At 39.1% G+C, this 17243-nt stretch overlaps 1 protein-coding gene across 1 annotated transcript; it reads left to right on the top strand.

Annotated features, from left to right (window-relative positions):
• The first annotated feature begins 930 nt into the window (after positions 1-930).
• letmd1 (LETM1 domain containing 1) lies at positions 931-17104 on the top strand. Its single transcript, XM_061735313.1, has 9 exons — positions 931-1091; positions 1330-1484; positions 6809-6921; positions 8325-8407; positions 8578-8764; positions 12938-13039; positions 13171-13323; positions 13421-13517; positions 15954-17104. Exons 1-9 carry the CDS (start codon positions 976-978, stop codon positions 16040-16042), a joined length of 1095 nt encoding a protein of 364 aa, XP_061591297.1. The 5' UTR covers positions 931-975; the 3' UTR covers positions 16043-17104.
• The last annotated feature ends 139 nt before the right edge of the window (positions 17105-17243 follow it).

Genomic DNA, 17243 nt, shown 5'->3' with positions numbered 1-17243 from the left:
TAATAAGGTCTAATGATTTCAAATGTTGGACATAAACCAAAATACAATTCTGCTCTTACATTTGAAGTTAAATTAGAATATATTTCAAAACAAAGGTAAAATGTAAAATGCTTTCAGTACATTGTGGTAGCTGAGCAGCGGCCAACCATGTCACTTCCCATAATAATAATAATAATAATAATAATAATAATAATACTACTAATAATAATAATAATAATAATAATAATAATAATCATCATCATCATATGCTGTAACAATGCACCTTTCAAAAAACATGTCTACCTCATACTGCTGCACCATTCACTTTTTTTAAAAAATTGTATATATGTTAATGAGAGCTGTCATTTGCCTATTTACTGTACAGTGAGCGAAAATAACCGAGTCAAATTCGTCTTGTTTGACCTGACTTGGCCAAATAAACATGATTCTAATTCTATTACGGTAATCAAGCAGCTCCTTACCACATGTAAGGGTATTACGGTAACTGAGAACCTTCTTACCACATGTGAGGGTATTACGGTAACTGAAATACTTCTTGCCCCCTGTGTCGGTATTACGGTATCTGATAACCTTCTTGCCCCATGTGTCGGTATTACGGTAAGTGAAATACTTCTTGCCCCATGTGAGGGTATTACGGTAACTGAAATACTTCTTGCCCCATGTGAGGGTATTACGGTATCTGATAACCTTCTTGCCCCATGTGTCGGTATTACGGTAACTGAAATACTTCTTGCCCCATGTGAGGGTATTACGGTATCTGATAACCTTCTTGCCCCATGTGTCGGTATTACGGTAACTGAAATACTTCTTGCCCCCTGTGTCGGTATTACGGTATCTGATAACCTTCTTGCCCCATGTGTCGGTATTACGGTAACTGAAATACTTCTTGCCCCCTGTGTCGGTATTACGGTATCTGATAACCTTCTTGCCACATGTGAGGGTATTACGGTAACAACAACAGCTCCAGACTCCAACATGTCGCTGTCCTGTGCGAGACTATGCAGCCGGTTGTCTTTGGTCCGACTGTGTGGTCATGGCAGTAACATAATAACACACAGGGTCTATTTTCCTAATGTGTCCTGTCAGTCCAGGTATGTCTTTAAAATTCCTGTTTTCCCTCGTTGACATTGCTGTTGTGTGTGTTGAGTGTTGGCTAAGCTAGCTGCATACCAACATTACATTACATCAGCGAGTAACAAACATCTAAATATTAACAGAAAGGGAGTGTGTGAACCCACTGTTTATGAATCATTGTTCCTGGATGACAGTATTCCACCTTAAATAGTGCATGTATTCAGACCTTTCTCATGTATTTGTCTCATGTGACAGGTGTCCTCCCTGCAGACGCTTCACCTCCTCCAAAGTGAGACCGGGTCTGGTTCGGTATGTTTCCTCCAGGATCCAGTGGGCAAATGCCAAGTACGAGTCTTTCCTCCAAAGGCGATTTCCACGATTTTTTCTGCTATATCATACCTTTGTGGAAGGTAAGCTCAACGCTTTCTCACATCTGACGTCTTCAAATCCTCCACACACCATGAATGAGCATGATCAGGGGTAAGATCCGAGACCAACACATGAGTCTTCTTGATTTGCAACATGTTTGACTAAAGTTGTGTCACCAGTGCCATGTGCCCCCGTGTTGGCTCTTTTGAGAGCATGTCAGATGAAACTATACTTAAGTTTTGCTTCTTGATGACTGTGAAACACATCTGCAAAATAGCTTCGTTTTGATTATCATGATTGTTATGTAAAAAAAATACAAAATATTTTCTTCTGTTGCATAAGTTCTTTCAATAGTATTAAGCATGGATGTCCAGGACGTTTTTTTATTTTCGTAGGTTACAGTTACAGTTACTTATTTATCATATTCATGTATCCAAAGCGTGTTGGGTGCAGTTGGGTGAGTAGAAAAGTGCAGTTAGTAATGTGAATTAGTTAAATTGGAACTTTAGAGCAATTAGGAGATGAGTAGTTCTCAGTTTGTCTTTGCGTCTTGTCGAGATACCTCTGTTATTTGTCCAATATATCCATTCTTTTTCAATGTTTGAATCCAAATTATTTTATTTTTATTTTTTATTTAGCCTTTATTTAACCAGGTCGGTCCCGTTGAGACACAATGACCTCTTTTTCAAGGGAAGCCTGGCCAAGACAGCAGCATAAAAGAAATTACAATTGCAGACACACAAGTCACACAACAAAAATTACAACAATTACAAGGCATAGAAATCACAACACACAGATAAAATACATTTCAAGGAGGAAGCAACAGGGCTAAGGCTCTGGATTCACATTAAAAACAGAAACAAGTACGATATGAAGCTGCTCCAGTTTCTCTAACACAAGTTTTCAGAGCTCCAAGATTGATGAGCTCCTTTAGCTTTAGAATTTTTTGCAGTGCATTCCAGGCAACAGGTGCAGCGTACTTAAAACAGTGCTTACCAAGTTCTGAGTTAACTTTAGGCACATTTTTTCATTTCACATTTTGAAATTACTAGTTTTTTTTTTGTATAAAACTTCCTGAGTTGAGGTTCATAAAAGGGTAGGCATAATAAGCATTGGCTTCAGCCTATACCTTTTCGGTACCATTTAAAATATTGGACTATTTTTATTATGTTGTATCCAAATGGACCGAAATAAAACTCAAAATCAAATCAGAAGAGATGCGTGTTCAAGAGAATATTGAAAGTAGAAAGGGGTTTCCCTGATCTGAAAGCAGCTGCTCGCTCTGCACCAGCGAGGAACCACAAATGAGAACAGTCTGGAGCGTCTTGTGGTCAGAGGTTGCAGTGCCAGACAATGATCCACCGAGAAACATAAGGATCAGACAGGAGTACGAACCTCAAGGATAGAGTTTTAAAAAATTGGGTGAAGACCCAAAAGTCCCATTCTAGGCTTGAAATGTATTCCGACAGCCAAGGGTAACCAGTGGTGCGAGTAATAGTGTTATGTGAGCCGTCTTTGGTTGGTTGAACACCAGACTCGCTGCTGAGTCCCGGACCACTTGTAGAATTTAATCCTTCATGCTGGATTCATGCTGATTCTTTTCTCAGTCTATGGTGATGCAGAGTTAACAGATGTGGACTATTTACATATCTGGTTTTGGCTGCACAAAAAACCAACACATTTTTGATGTTAAACCTGTTCACTGTCCAGTGTTGATGGTTTTCATTATTCCTCTCACGCAGCATTGCATCCCAGTGACATAACTTATCAAAAGTTGCACGAGTCGCCCTAAAGTTTTAAATACGGTACACTTCCCCTCCATGAAGTCATTGACAATAATTCTACGCAAATCTCTGTGATGCATCTTATACAAGGACATTAAGGTGTGACAGTTGCTGCAGAAGTCTACGTCTTTTTTTAGGTATAAATAATAATGGCTAGAGTGGCATTAACCAATATTTTATTGGGCCTAAATGCAAACAATAGATGCCTTTGTTGTGCTATAAAATGTCTATTAAAACTTCCAAAACATTTACAAAGAGATGTTAGAAGGAAGAGGTCTGCTATGGTTGTTTAGCACAAGGGTGGGCAACCCTGGTCCTAGAGTTCTGCATGTTTAGCTGTTTCTCTTAATCACACCCTGAAACAAAGGACTGTGTCGTTAACGGACCTGGATGAGAAGCTGATGATGAACGTTAATTAGAATCAGTTGTGGTGATGCAAGGAGACATCTAAAACACGCAGGACTGTGGCAACAAGTGTGTTGTCTTTTCTTTTTTTTTCTGCCTTTTATGGAGAGCCAGATCACATGTTTAGTTCAAGGCTTTTTATTCTGTTTCTCAGGTTGGTTTTTACTTTCCACATGCAGGAGAAGCTGTTCTCACGAAGTAGAGTCATCGGCTGCATGACAGATGTTAAAAACAGTCATAAAAGTGAGCTGCTCAGTCATGGTGATGCTGTTCTAAGTGCTGGATTCATTTTGTTGTCTCAAATGTTTTTGTTTTTGGTCCTTCATGAGTGTTTGTTTTCCTCTCTGTTGCCATACAGGCTCAGCAACATGCTCCCCATTGACTGTGTCATTCAGGGTATTTACTGATAGGGAAAGAAAAATAGGATTCCTCAGTGTTTTAACGTTCTTAGCTGATACATTTACTGCAGCACCTTCAAACCTCCAAATAAATTTCTACACCCCTCTGCATCCCTCGTGGCTTTGCAACTGGAACGCATGGCTGTGGTCGCAGGTCCTTCATTGGCTGCGCCTGTGAGTGTCTGAAAATAATTTGCCTGCTTTGCATGACGATGGCATGGATCACCACTGCTGTTGTCTGCCAGCTGGGTGTTGGCACTGGGCCTTTTTGAGATGCTTAACGTTAGTTTTTAATAAGACCTTTACCTTCCCGATCTGTGTGTTGAGTCTCCATTTAATGTTGCAGCCCAACGAGCTGTTGTAACAAAAATACACAAATAATTAAAACATAATTTGGAGGGTGGGTGGGTGGGTGGGCTATTACCCTATATTAACCAATCAACCAATTATGTCTGATTCTGGGCAGGGTTTAAGGCAAAAATTGTCCAAATCCAATCACGGGCCAATAAATTAGTACATCGCTATCAAAAAGTTAAACTAATGAAAACCATCCGTAACTCATATTCAAGTGTTGGAAGTCTGACTAATGGATAGTAGAACTTAATGTCAATGTCAATTTTATTTATATAGCACATTTAAAAACGGCCGAGGTCGACCAAAGTGCTGTACAGTATACAATAAAATGAAACGATACCAAAAGAAAATACAGTACAAAGTGTAGAAACAATAAAATCACTAACATGCTAGAATGATCAACAAAATAGTAATAAAAAATAGAAAATAGAGAATAGACGGCAAAGAACAGACACATAAAGTGCACAATCACTTCTCACAAAGGCAATTAAGTGTGGATTAACCAACACTGTGCCATGCTGTTATTATTATTACCATGATGAATTGAACCTCGCAGTGTAGCTTCACATTGCATCACATAACAGGCTTAGGTGTGGTATCTTATCTGTTGGATTTATTGTTTTGGTAAACTGGTTTCTTGCAGTTTAACATAGATTTGAGTTTCGTTTGTATGTTTGCATTCTTGCAAGTTTCTTTACAGTATGTAAAGAATTTGCACTGGTATATACAGTACCCCCCCTGATCTTTTATTACAATGTCTATAGTGGTATCTATTAAAATAAATACTGTTGTGAAACAAGTTCCAGTGTTTGCAGAAATTAGTGTTTCTCAGCTGCGGTCCTTGTGGGCTGCTGCTGATGTTTTAGATGTTTCCCTGCTCTAACACATCTGATTCAAATGGATCGATCACCATCAGCTTGTCAGCAGGGTCTGCACCAGTGTGGTAATGACCTATTCATTTGAACCAGGTGTGTTTAAAGCAAGGAAACCCTGAAGCCATGCAGGAGAGACGCTCACACTCGTGTAAATCATCATCCTTTTTCCCCCAGGAGGGGTCACCGCACATCCTCCACCAGCAGCTGCAGCTGCTGGTGGAGGCTGCTATGGTTCAGACAAATTGTCATCGTCCCAGTATAGTTAACAGCTACATTGCATTTTAATAATGGCAGATGTATTTAAACAATATGTTATTCATTTCATACAGTCTAATAATCTTGTCCATGTGTGATGGCGATAGTCTGACAGCAGTCTCGTCGTTTTGTTGTTGAAGTGGTATGAAATACTATCAGCAAAGCATCTAAAATCACTAATACCAACAGATACATGCCTTATAGCAGTGTCTCCCAACCTGGGGTCCGGGCCCCCCCTGGGGGGGCACCAGAGATCTCTGGGGGGGCGCGAAACTTTGTCTGCTTTGAAATTGTGCAGTTGTAAAAATTATATTTGCGAATGAGTCATTTATAAGACATTGTTAGGAATAATTTATGAATGTCTTGAATATTTTTTGTGTTTTTTTTATACACTGGTGACAAACACAGGAAATTATTTCATTCCTTATTATTATATCATTACTCAACATTTAATCTACTCCGACAGGTTGTTAAAGGAAAAATGTTAAAAAATGTTGGTCTCATATTAAAAGAGACATTTTTCAGAAATATTTGTATGTCCTTTTATGTCCTTTTGTGCGTATTTTATACATTGGTGACATTGGAGAAAAACAAAGTTGTATGTATACAGAGTAAACCAAAGAGAAATGTATCAAAAAAACATAATTAATGTTAATTTTTTCAATAAAAGACTATTTTGGTGCTAGTACGTACGGGTCGGGGGGCCTGGCTGGTCTTAGACACAAGTATAGGGGGGGCTCCAAGGAAAAAAGGTTGGGAACCACTGCCTTATAGCACCTAAGGAGTATTAAAGGAATTGCAGTATTTAAGCTTCCTCAACACAGTGTCACATGACACTTATGGCACTCTTGGAAGAGCTGACACAGAGGCACTTGGCACCTTAGGGACATAAAACCCAACGAAGTGGCATTTGACAAAGTGACTCATGCCACACCAAAGAAACATGTCTCGTGAGAATTTTGTAACCACTGGGGATCCCTGGTTCTGAGTATCCTAGATAAAGGTTAGCAGAAGAAGGTTATAAACCAGCGTTATCCAAGCGTAGTGATGCACCAGTCGGACATGTTCAGTCTCCATGCTGGGCCGATGCCTTTGGCTTGTGTTTTGGTGGACAGCCAACACTGAGCTGACGCCGTTGTTGATTTAATGAGCTGCAGTCAACAGAATAGAGATATAAATGTTAATCTTGTGGTGTTCCCTGTTTACCTGTATGAAGGGGTGCATGATGTGAGAAGCGCCTGTTAATGTGATGCAGTCCATGCACCTCAGTGAAGATGTGATTGACCCATTTCAGGATTCAAGCAGCTGTTCAAAGATGCCACAGAGGTGAGGAGGATAAAGACAAGAATGCTGTTGGGTTTAAAGTACCAGGATTTGCCCTACAGAGATATGGAGAAACTCAGACAGGTGGGTCTTTCTACCGAGTGAGAGCATCACCACACTTAGAAACCACACACAACACTGTGTTTCACACTTAATTCAAGTGAAAGGTGCTTAAACTCAAATATTTCTCTGTTTATTACCAGAGGCCTTAAAGGCAAGAGGGATTTTGTAGCAGTAATCATTCTAAGAATATTTATCTTTGAAGAGAGAGGAGGGGGGTTAGGGTTCTTGCCACTGTTTGGCTTAAGGTTTTTCTCCCACTAGGGGAGTTTTTACCTGCCATGGTTTATGTTATGTTTATGTAATAATTGCTTGGGGGTCATGTTCTAGTCTCTGGAAAGATCCTAGAGAGAAACTTCTGTTGTAATAGACGCTATATAAATACAATTGAATTCTTTGTAATTTTTAAGAGGTTCTTTTTTACCTTTTTTGTTTTTACCAGTGTCATCTCGTTTTTATCAAGTCTTCTCCAGTCCAGACTGAAGCCACAGATGTATTATATAAACTGGAGTTGGCGGAAACTTGGGCTATGAACAGTTTAATTTAAGCAGCACCAGGCCATCACAACGGAGGTTTCTGTAGCTCTTACTGAGTCCCTGCAGTTCAGATGAAGGAAACATGTAATCTGGCAAGTTTGGTTCTTTCCCAGCTAAGAAAAAGCCCCCAATGGCAAAAGATCCACTGATTTACAGCGTAAACAAAACGGGGAGTTAAGGAACATGGAAGAATTATCCCTACTTCTTTTTTTTTGTTCATTCAAAATTAAAAGCATAAAACAGAAACCTATTCAAATTAGACAGTGGAGGTGGAAGGTTTTTTGCTTTGCAATGGAACTGTAAACTCCTGTCCGGTAAACGGGCCACATCTCATATTTAGGATGCAGCTAAACGGCCTGAACCAGAGAGCGGTCGACCTGGACTCAACAGCACCATAATCATGATGAAGATTTCACTCTCTAATGAAAACAATGAAAACATTGACAGCTTTCTCAGGAACTACAGTCTTTCTTTGTTGCATTTCCTGTCCGGTCTGTTGCTCAGGTGAACACTCAGGTACTTATATTCCACATCCTCCTTTTCTTCCTTGTTGGAAATACCCACGGTCATCTCCTTTGTCTTTGTATCAGAATGTTGACGATGACATAATACCTAGTACTAGTATTTAAATAGAAAAGCAATAATAATCTGTTGATATGTTTCATGTTCAGAATACACAGGAGATTACTTAAAGAGGAGGAGGACAGTGCTGATTTCACTATGAATAATGGATATTTAAAACTTGTGGTGCTTTTTCCTGCATCTTATAAATGCAGGATTTAGTAATGCGTCTCATGAGTTAATGCACATTTATTCATTATTTGACTAAATTGGTTAAGTACAATCATTGTTTTCTAAAAGTGATATTCTTGCTTGAAATCTGATTCACAGTTCCGCAGAGACTTAATGAAGGCCCTCCCGCTGGTGGTGATTTCCATCCCCCCCTTTGCCAACTACCTGGTGTTTGTCTTGATGTGAGTTCCTTTCTAATAACCAGCTTTAACACAGTTGGCCCAACTTTAGCTTAACTTATCTTCAGCTTTGGTTTCTTTAAGGTTCCTAGGGAAACTTCTTAATGTGCACAGATTTCTCATCATCACTCACTGTTCCTCTCCCGTTTCTGCAACCTTTCCCTCCTCTTCAGGTACTTTTTCCCCCGTCAGCTGCTCATCCCTCATTTTTGGACTCCAAAGCAGCAGGTGGAGTTTCGGAGAGTGTACCATTCCCTCAGGGCTCAGCGCCACTGGCTGGTGCTAAAAAGCCTCGAGAATACAAGCCAGCAGGTCAAAAATGGCCAACTACAAGGTTCCCTAAAGGACCTTTGCAGTAAAGTAAGTGCATTTATCAGAAGTTAATGGAAATGCTTTGTAACATGTTGTGTTGTCAGTGTTTGCCTCCATGCATGAAATGTATGGGCTCAAATTAATGCCATAATTATTTTGTGTCTCTAAATAAACTTTGTACTTGTAGAAATATTTTGTGCTTGTGCAAAAATGTCGGCGACGTCAGTAGGCGATGCAGTGTGCTGATTGGCTCTCCAGAAACGCTTTGAAACCCGTGCCAAAGATCGCTGATTGGCTATAGTTTTGGCACGTCAAAACACTGCCAAAACTCGTAGTTGTAAAAAAAGTTTGTAGCTTTTGTAAAAAAGTTTGTAGCTTTGTAAAATGTTTGTAGCTTTTGTAAAAAAGTTTGTAGCTTTGTATCTACAAGTACAAATATTTTTTTCACACGCACAAAATATTTCTACAAGTACAAATATTTTTTGCAAGTACAAATATTTTTTGCACACGCACAAAATATTTCTACAAGTACAAAGTTTATTTACAGATACAAAATAGTTATGGCATTAATTTGAGCCCATAGAAATGCGGTCAACAAATGATTCCCATTAAAATGTTTTGGAAGTTTGTAATGCTAGTAATGCAATGCAAGAATTTAGTCAGTCATTACAATCTTAAATAGAAACACTTCTTGCAATTTATGAGTTCGTTTAAACTTCAAACTGTTTGATTAGCATGCAAACATCATGATGTGACATGCAGTAGTATGCAAAAGAACAAGTTCCTTCCCATTTACAAATTTACAATTTGCAAAGTGTGCAAACAAGAAAAATCTGAATCAAATCAAACCAGTATTTGGTGTGACCAGCCTTTCCCATCTAAAACGCATCAATTCTTTTAGGTACACAGATTTTGTGGGATCATTTTCGAGTGTATTATTAATACTTAAGTCACATGGGTGTCTTGAGACACTGTAGACGTAGCGGTCAGGCAAGAAAAGCGTGCAGGAAATGAAAGGCACATTATGCTCTCCTCTCTTCGAAATCAGAGGATGTTCAGCCCCGACATCAGTTAAAAACTAGCAGAAACCCGTGGACTTGGGTACAGTCCTACTACTGTCTGAAGAAATGTGTCCAGTACTGATCTTCATGGGAGAACTGCATCCAGAAAGTCAGACCTCCCACCTGGAAATAAGGCCGGAGAATATGCATAAAAACAAAGAAACTGAGGTGCAGAAAATGGCAGACTGAGCTCATATAAGAGACACAGGGGTTCACTTTATCACTCACAAGCGCACACTTCCCATCCTCCTCCTGACATCCTTCCACATTAGTGCAGTGAGAACATTTGTAATGCACCTTGGTAGTCTAAATGCAATAAGAATGATTTCTAAACACTCTAAACACGTTTTTGGGGGAAATATTTCTCTGTGGCAGAAGTAGGGCTGGGCGATATGGACCAAAAGTCATATCTCGATATTTTCTAGCTGAATGGCGATACTCGATATATATCGATATTTTTTCTGTGCCATAATTGGGGTTTCCCCCAAAGCATTATAGCATAGCATCTCTGTTAGCTTCATTTTTTCTGAGGCAAATCTTTAAAAAAACAGTCAGTTTTAATACAAAGCCTCGTGCCAAATGTCACACAGGTTCCTTTATTAACAGAGGTCTGCACAATATCAAAATGTATAAAACAAATGAAATAAAAATAAACTGCCTGCATATATAGAATAAAAATGCTTCTTGAATAAAATAAAACAAATATCCCTTTCCTGCATAACAATTAAATTAAAATACACTGTGCAATTAATACAATGTAGACAGTAACAGGCAGACTTTTCCACTGAGGTGGACAGTTGTGCAAATAACAAAACATTTGTGCAAATCTCAAATAAAACATTCAAGTCAATTTGTCACAAAATAAGCTATATCAAAATCATAAAATTTTTTTTTTTTTTTTTTTTTTGATATAAACGATATTGTCTCGTACCATATTGCGTTTGAAAATATATCGATATATATTAAAATCTCGATATATCGCCCAGCCCTAGGCAGAAGGCAGATTATTACCCAAAGAGCTGGAGAATTGTCCAGTATGAGTGACAGCAGGAAACAGTGAAACACAGTGGAGGTCCCTCCCACGTATCGGGCTGCATTTCTGCATATGGAGTTGATGATTTGGTCAGGATTAATGGTCTCCTCATTGCTGAGAAATAAATACAGATACGTACTCACCATGCAGTACTGTTAGGGATGCATCGGTTTGGTCCCAAATTTATTCTGAATGAAAAAAATGACCCTTACCATACAGCTATCCTCATTAGGAACTGCTGTATCAGCAAATGAGCCCTAATCTCACCATCGTGGGCTTGAGATTGTTGATTACATGAAGAGACAGGCACACTGGAGGAATTGTACATCTACACAAGATCTGTGATCAGTTCTGAGGTGTTGGGACAACCGGCCTGCAGAGCTGCTTCAACAACTGTCCACGTGTGCAAGAGCTGATGCTGTTTTGAAGGCAAAGGACGGTCATGAATGAAATTATTCTCTTGTTTGCTCTCTTTGTGTAACATTTAATTGTTTACTTTCAAACACTCTCTTACTTGACATTGTTTTCACATATTCCACAGAACTTAGACCGATCAGCCACACCTTTAAATCCACCTCCCTGATACTTTGCAGGACCCTTGCAAAGTATCATACTTGTTGCATGAATTATAATGAGACCTGTTGAAGTATGTATGTTGGACTTCAGGGGTGTGTCCTGTTATTTCTGGCACTTGTGGGTTGGCAGAGGAATGTTTTGGGTCCTGTGGGTTATTGGGTCATGGGTCATGGATCATGCTCTTCCCAATGCATCCTGCAGTTGCTCAGTCAGGTGGAGATCTTTTCCAAGCTGGGTAACTACCTTTTATGAAAACATTGGGTGTGGCATGGTGCATTGTCCCTAAGGCAAGGCAAGTTTATTTATATAGCACAATTCAACACAAGGTAATTCAAAGTGCTTTACATTGACATTAAAAGCAGCAAGACATAATTAGACAGCAAATAACAAATACAATGATAAGAAAAGAGGGAAAATAATAAAAAGCACAAGTTGCTGATTTAAGAGTATTTAAGAGTATTTATAAGAAATAAATGAAATAAAATGATAAGAAAAGAGGTAAAAGAATAAAAAGCACAAGTTGTTAAAAAGTAAGGGCAGTAGAGTACAGCAGGTAATTCAGTAAACAGTAATGTTTTTATCCTGATTTAAAGGATCTACAGTTGGAGCAGACCTCAGGTCTACAGGAAGTTTGTTCCACCGGTGAGGAGCAGAATAACTGAATACTGCCTCACCTTGCTTGGTTCTGGTTCTGGAACCACAACAAACCAGATCCAGATGAACCTCAGGGGTCTGGGAGCTTCATAGGAACTAACAGATCCAGCATGTATTTTGGTCCAAGACCATTCAGGTCTTTGTAGACCAGCAGTAAGATTTTAAACTCTGGAAGCCAGTGTAGTGATTTCATGACCGGTGTAATATTATGGTCCAGTTTCCTGGTGTTTGTAAGGACTCTGGCAGCAGCGTTCTGGATCAGCTGCAGCTGCCTGATAGATTTCTTGTTAAGGCCTGTAAAGATGCCATTGCAATAATCCAACCTACTGAAAATGAATGCATGAATAAGTTTTTCCATGTCTTGTTTTGACAGAATCTTAATTCTAGCAATGTTTTTCAGGTGGTAATAGGCAGATTTAGTGATAAACTTTAGATGGCTGTTGAAGTTCAGGTCTGAGTCAATATTGGGGGGTAGCCCTGTTTAAAGGAGCTTGAGGCCGGATTGAGGCAGAATTTATGAAAAAAATTCGTATATGTTTTAAGTTTTCTAGTAATAATGTCAGATGAAGCGTTCCAAACCCAAAAGAATGAGCCCTCTATCGTATCTCTCCATTGCCTTGAACAGGCTGTGTGCTGCAAAATGTGCTGCAATTCGGGGCCCGAATTTCCCGCGCTGGGCTGCAGATGTGACGTCACATGACGCTGCATGCACGTTCTCCCCGTTCTCCCGTGCCGGCTTCACTGTTGGCTGCAGTACCCCCAACGGCCGTCGTGGTGAAGGGTGGCGCTAGAGAGTCTCATTTCTTAAAAGGAGCCTCAAGCTCCTTTAAATGCTTGAATGCATGATGGGTCTATATGTGGCTTATGTGAAATAGAAGGATTTTCTGTGTTTTTCAGGTGCAAAATGGAGCAAACCCTAAAGTGACTGAAATCCTTGCTGTTCGCAGCCTGTTTTCTGGACCCCCTTTGGGTATTAGGAGGATGAGTGTTGATCATATGGTCAGTATCGCTCCACTATTTACTCACATTTGTCTGCGCAAACATACACCACTCTCCCATTAATGTGCAATTCAAGGGCTGTGTGAAGTGGTTGAACATGTTTGTGCATATCCGTCTTTGTGACTTATCAGCGACAAATCAGCCCCCTGCTCTTCCTGACGCCTCGTCTCCCGGGTTTCCTGATTGGCCGGCGGCTGAACAGCCACGCCCTGGAGCTGCTGCAGCTGGACCGGGCCCTCAGCCGGCTGGGCCTTCACCAGCTCAGTGACGCTGAGCTCAGACAGGTCCGCCACTCCGGAGGATTTCTCATCTTCTGAAGCCACGTTTACGTTTTACACAATGTTAATTCTAAGTAATCACATATGCCGTTCTGTCTTTCAGGCGTGTTATATGAGGGGGATTCATTCCGACAGTCTTGGGATTGACCAGTGTCGTGCCTGGTTGTCCCAGTGGCTTCAGGTGTCCTCCTCGTTGAAAGGTACTTTCCCATGGGTGTTCAGTACAGCATTTTTAAATTTGATAATAGCAGAGGTGTCAAAAGTATTCACATTCATTACTCAGGTAGAAGTATAGATACTAGAGTTTAAAAATACTCCTGCAGAAGTTGAAGTATCAACTCAAGTTTTTTACTCAAGTAAAAGTATAAAAGTACTGGTTTCAAAACTACTTAAAGTATAAAAGTAAAAGTAAAAGTAATGTAAGGGGGAAAAAGCCATTAAGGACAAAAGCCATTGAAAATGAATGTATCTTAGTATAATGCAAATATATTAAAGAACCATATATGTGTACTATTGAGCATTGACATGTGTTTCAGAGAGCAGGAGATATGATGACTAGTTGCCTATAAGTATTGTAATGGTGCAAAAAGTCAAACTTCAGAGGCATGTTATCATTTATCCTAACCTTTATTGGAATGTACATCCAAGTTTAGTTGCAGGAATCTGAGGGAACGGATGTAAGAACAAAACTGGACAAGAACATCTGAAACAACCACAACCAAATTCACTCTATCCGGCTGGAGCAATTTAACTGGATAGTTTTTTTTAAAGGCCGAAATGAAATAGAGTAACGAGGCTGTTTTTAAAATGTAAGGAGTAAAAAGTACAGATAATTGCGTGAAAATGTAAGGAGAAAAGTAAAAAGTCGTCTGAAAAATAATTACTCCAGTGAAGTATAGATAACCAAAATTTCTACTTAAATAAGGTAACAAAGTATTTGTACTTTGTTACTTGACACCTCTGGATAATAGTATGACTTTAAACAGTTATATGAAAAAGGGAAAAGACCAGTGTGTGGCATGCAATAACATTTTCATATATAATATGTATACAGTGTAACATGGTGTCAGTGTAATACATTTTTAAAAAGCTCTCCGTTCTAAAAAGTGATAGTGTGACTGTACTTTGAGAGATCAGCAACCCAAAGAAAAATACTTTAATATATAGTTTGCTTTTGAAAATGCACTGATAAATACACACAGTTCTATATTCATAAAAACCTATGAGTATTTGGACCGAGGCAGAGCTTTTAGGATTTTTCCTTTATACATCATAACAGTTGTTTTGAGATAAAACAATCAGGATGTGATCAAAGTGTAGACTTTCAGCTTTAATTTAAGAGGTTACAAGAAAATGGCATTTACTATCTAGGATTAAATCCATGTTCAGCAAAGCACCTCCATTTTTAGGGGCTCAAAAGTATTTGGACAAATGTACATAATTGTAAATATAATCATAAGTTTTGTCACTTGGATGAAAATCACAGCACATGGACGTCATTAAAAGATACACCATTAATCCCTAAAGGGAAATTAATTGTCTGTAAATGGTTTAAATCTCTTTAGAGAGTTGTTGTAGAGGTTTATTGCTTTGGGCTGGAAGGTTCTCCTGTAGCAGTCTGCGTTGTGGTGGATCTGGAGACGCCTCTGACTGAAGACACTGTTGCTTCAGTGACTGCAAAGCATCTTAGCTGAGGTTGATATCAGGCCACTGACTTGGCCTTTGAATAATATTTCATTTTTATTCTTTCCAAAAGTGTTGAGTTGCCTTCGCAGTATCTTCAAGTTAATTATCCATCTGCACCTTCAGTGCTGCCTGTCAGATGTGCAGTATTTCACTGAATGTAAGCAGCGTTTAGTGCTGTACACCTCAGAATAGCTGCTTCTATCACGTCATCAGTAAACACCAGGGAGCCACACTCGTTCTTGTTAAAGTCTCATCTTACTGTCCTGTTGAATGTCACCAATATTCTGAACCTTGTTGTAAATCCTCTGTATTTACAGTTATGAAGGTGTCTCTGGATTGTAGATTTTAACAATGATGCAATCCAAACCTATCCTGCGATCATCCACTTTAGTCTTCTTCCATGGTCTTCCAGGATGTTTGACGTTGTTGAGCTCTTCAGTCCCTTCATTATTTTCAAGAGTTATGGTCTCTCACCACTGTTAGTGTGAGCTACAAGGGAATGGACTTAGCTTCTTTTCAGTCTATTGTCCAAATGCTTTCAAACCCCTGAAAAAGGAGGTGCTTGGCTTAAAACTGATGTAATGCCTAAATGGCAAATATTTTTGAGTAATATTGTTGTTAATCTTTCAAATCGGGCCTGACTATTATTACCTGTATTTTGTGTAATGTTTTATAATCCAGCTGGGAAATCTAAATTCTGAATGCCATTCTTTACCATTACTTTGAATGTCAATGTCCCATTTGTCAGGAACGCACCATCAGCAGCAAAAATAAACCCGCAAACACAACATGTCTCCTTTTTAATAGCTTTTCTTTTTCACTCTTTTTTTTTTTAAGGCCTGCAGACACTCATGGTGCATTATTGCTAAATTCTCTTCTTACGATAAAGAGCGTACTTTTTTGGCCAACATTAATCTTCATTTCTCTCACGTTTTCTTTTTTCTTTTCAGCTTCAGAGGTGTCGCTGCTTTTGCACTGCATCGTATTTCTCTCTGCAAACTACCCAAAGGCCCCCAGCCGCCACTCACAGGAAGCCTGATGCAAACGGCTTCACCAGTCATTGTTACTTAAGTGAAGTGCAAAACACAACTTCCTAAAATTTGTCAACGTCTCCTTACTGCAAGGGGGTGGGGGTGGGGACTCTATTTCCCGGCAAATGTGTGAGAAACCAAAACCACTCGTATTCATCTGAGGTGGAGGATAACACCACCAAGAAACTTAAGCACTTGTAGTTATACAAAGTTAATTTGGAAAAATAAGCTGAGTGTTAATAGTGAGATTAGTACTCTTCTGTAGTTTTGATTCTCAGGATGCACTTAAACATATTAAATTGTGATATTGGGGTGATGATTTGCTGCTGTATCTCAAGCTTGTTGCCATTTTGAAATGCCCATGTATTTTGCTTCTATCTGAACAAACACATTAATACACAGCTACAAGAACTCGCAACACAAAGACCGAGTGTGATACAAACCGCAGGACATTGTGGAAATCTTCAGCTGTATTCCTTTCATAAAAATATGTTTGCTATTATCATGTGGGCATTTAATATGTATTCACATGTTCTCATTTCTCATGTTATCGGCTCATTTTCTGCTTTGTTTTTACTTTTTTACTTCGAATGCTTTGGGTCATCACAATGTCGCATAAAAGAGGAAATCCTCTCGAAAAATGACAACAGGACAACATCAAAATTAACAGCTTACTTAAAATCCCCTTTTTAAAGAATATGTGTGCAGTGCGAAAACCAAAAAATGTTTTCTGCTTTGACATTCAGGCTTTATTACAATTTGAGAAGCTAAACTTCTGAATAATAATCTTCAGAAACCTTTTAGCTGCATCACAGCAGCTGAAGTATGTAGTATGAGCTGGAATGGCACTTTATTGTTTACTTGTTTTGCTTTTTTCTGTGAAGGTTTAATGACATTCATTTATCTTGTTAAGACTACAACACTTGAGCTCAAAATGTCACGTTTTTCACCCACAAAGAGGAAGTCATCATTTTTTGTGCTGCTGTCTGGCCTAAAATGTAAAGTCATACATGTCATTTGCTTCCTGTGCCTTTTGCAACTATTGAAATAAACGTTGATCTGGAATATGAGCTACCGAAGTTCTGTTCTCTTTATGTTACGACTTGTTCAACAAGTCTGGAATGTTGTATTCTGTGCCAATATTCGTCAAACACAATGTCAAAGATCTATGAAATAAATACTTCCATGCTTCATGCATTTTAGCTTTTT

The sequence above is a fragment of the Cololabis saira genome, chromosome 12 (genome assembly GCF_033807715.1).
Source record: "Cololabis saira isolate AMF1-May2022 chromosome 12, fColSai1.1, whole genome shotgun sequence".
NCBI lineage: Eukaryota > Metazoa > Chordata > Actinopteri > Beloniformes > Belonidae > Cololabis > Cololabis saira.
This window is presented reverse-complemented; position numbering and strand designations above follow the sequence as displayed.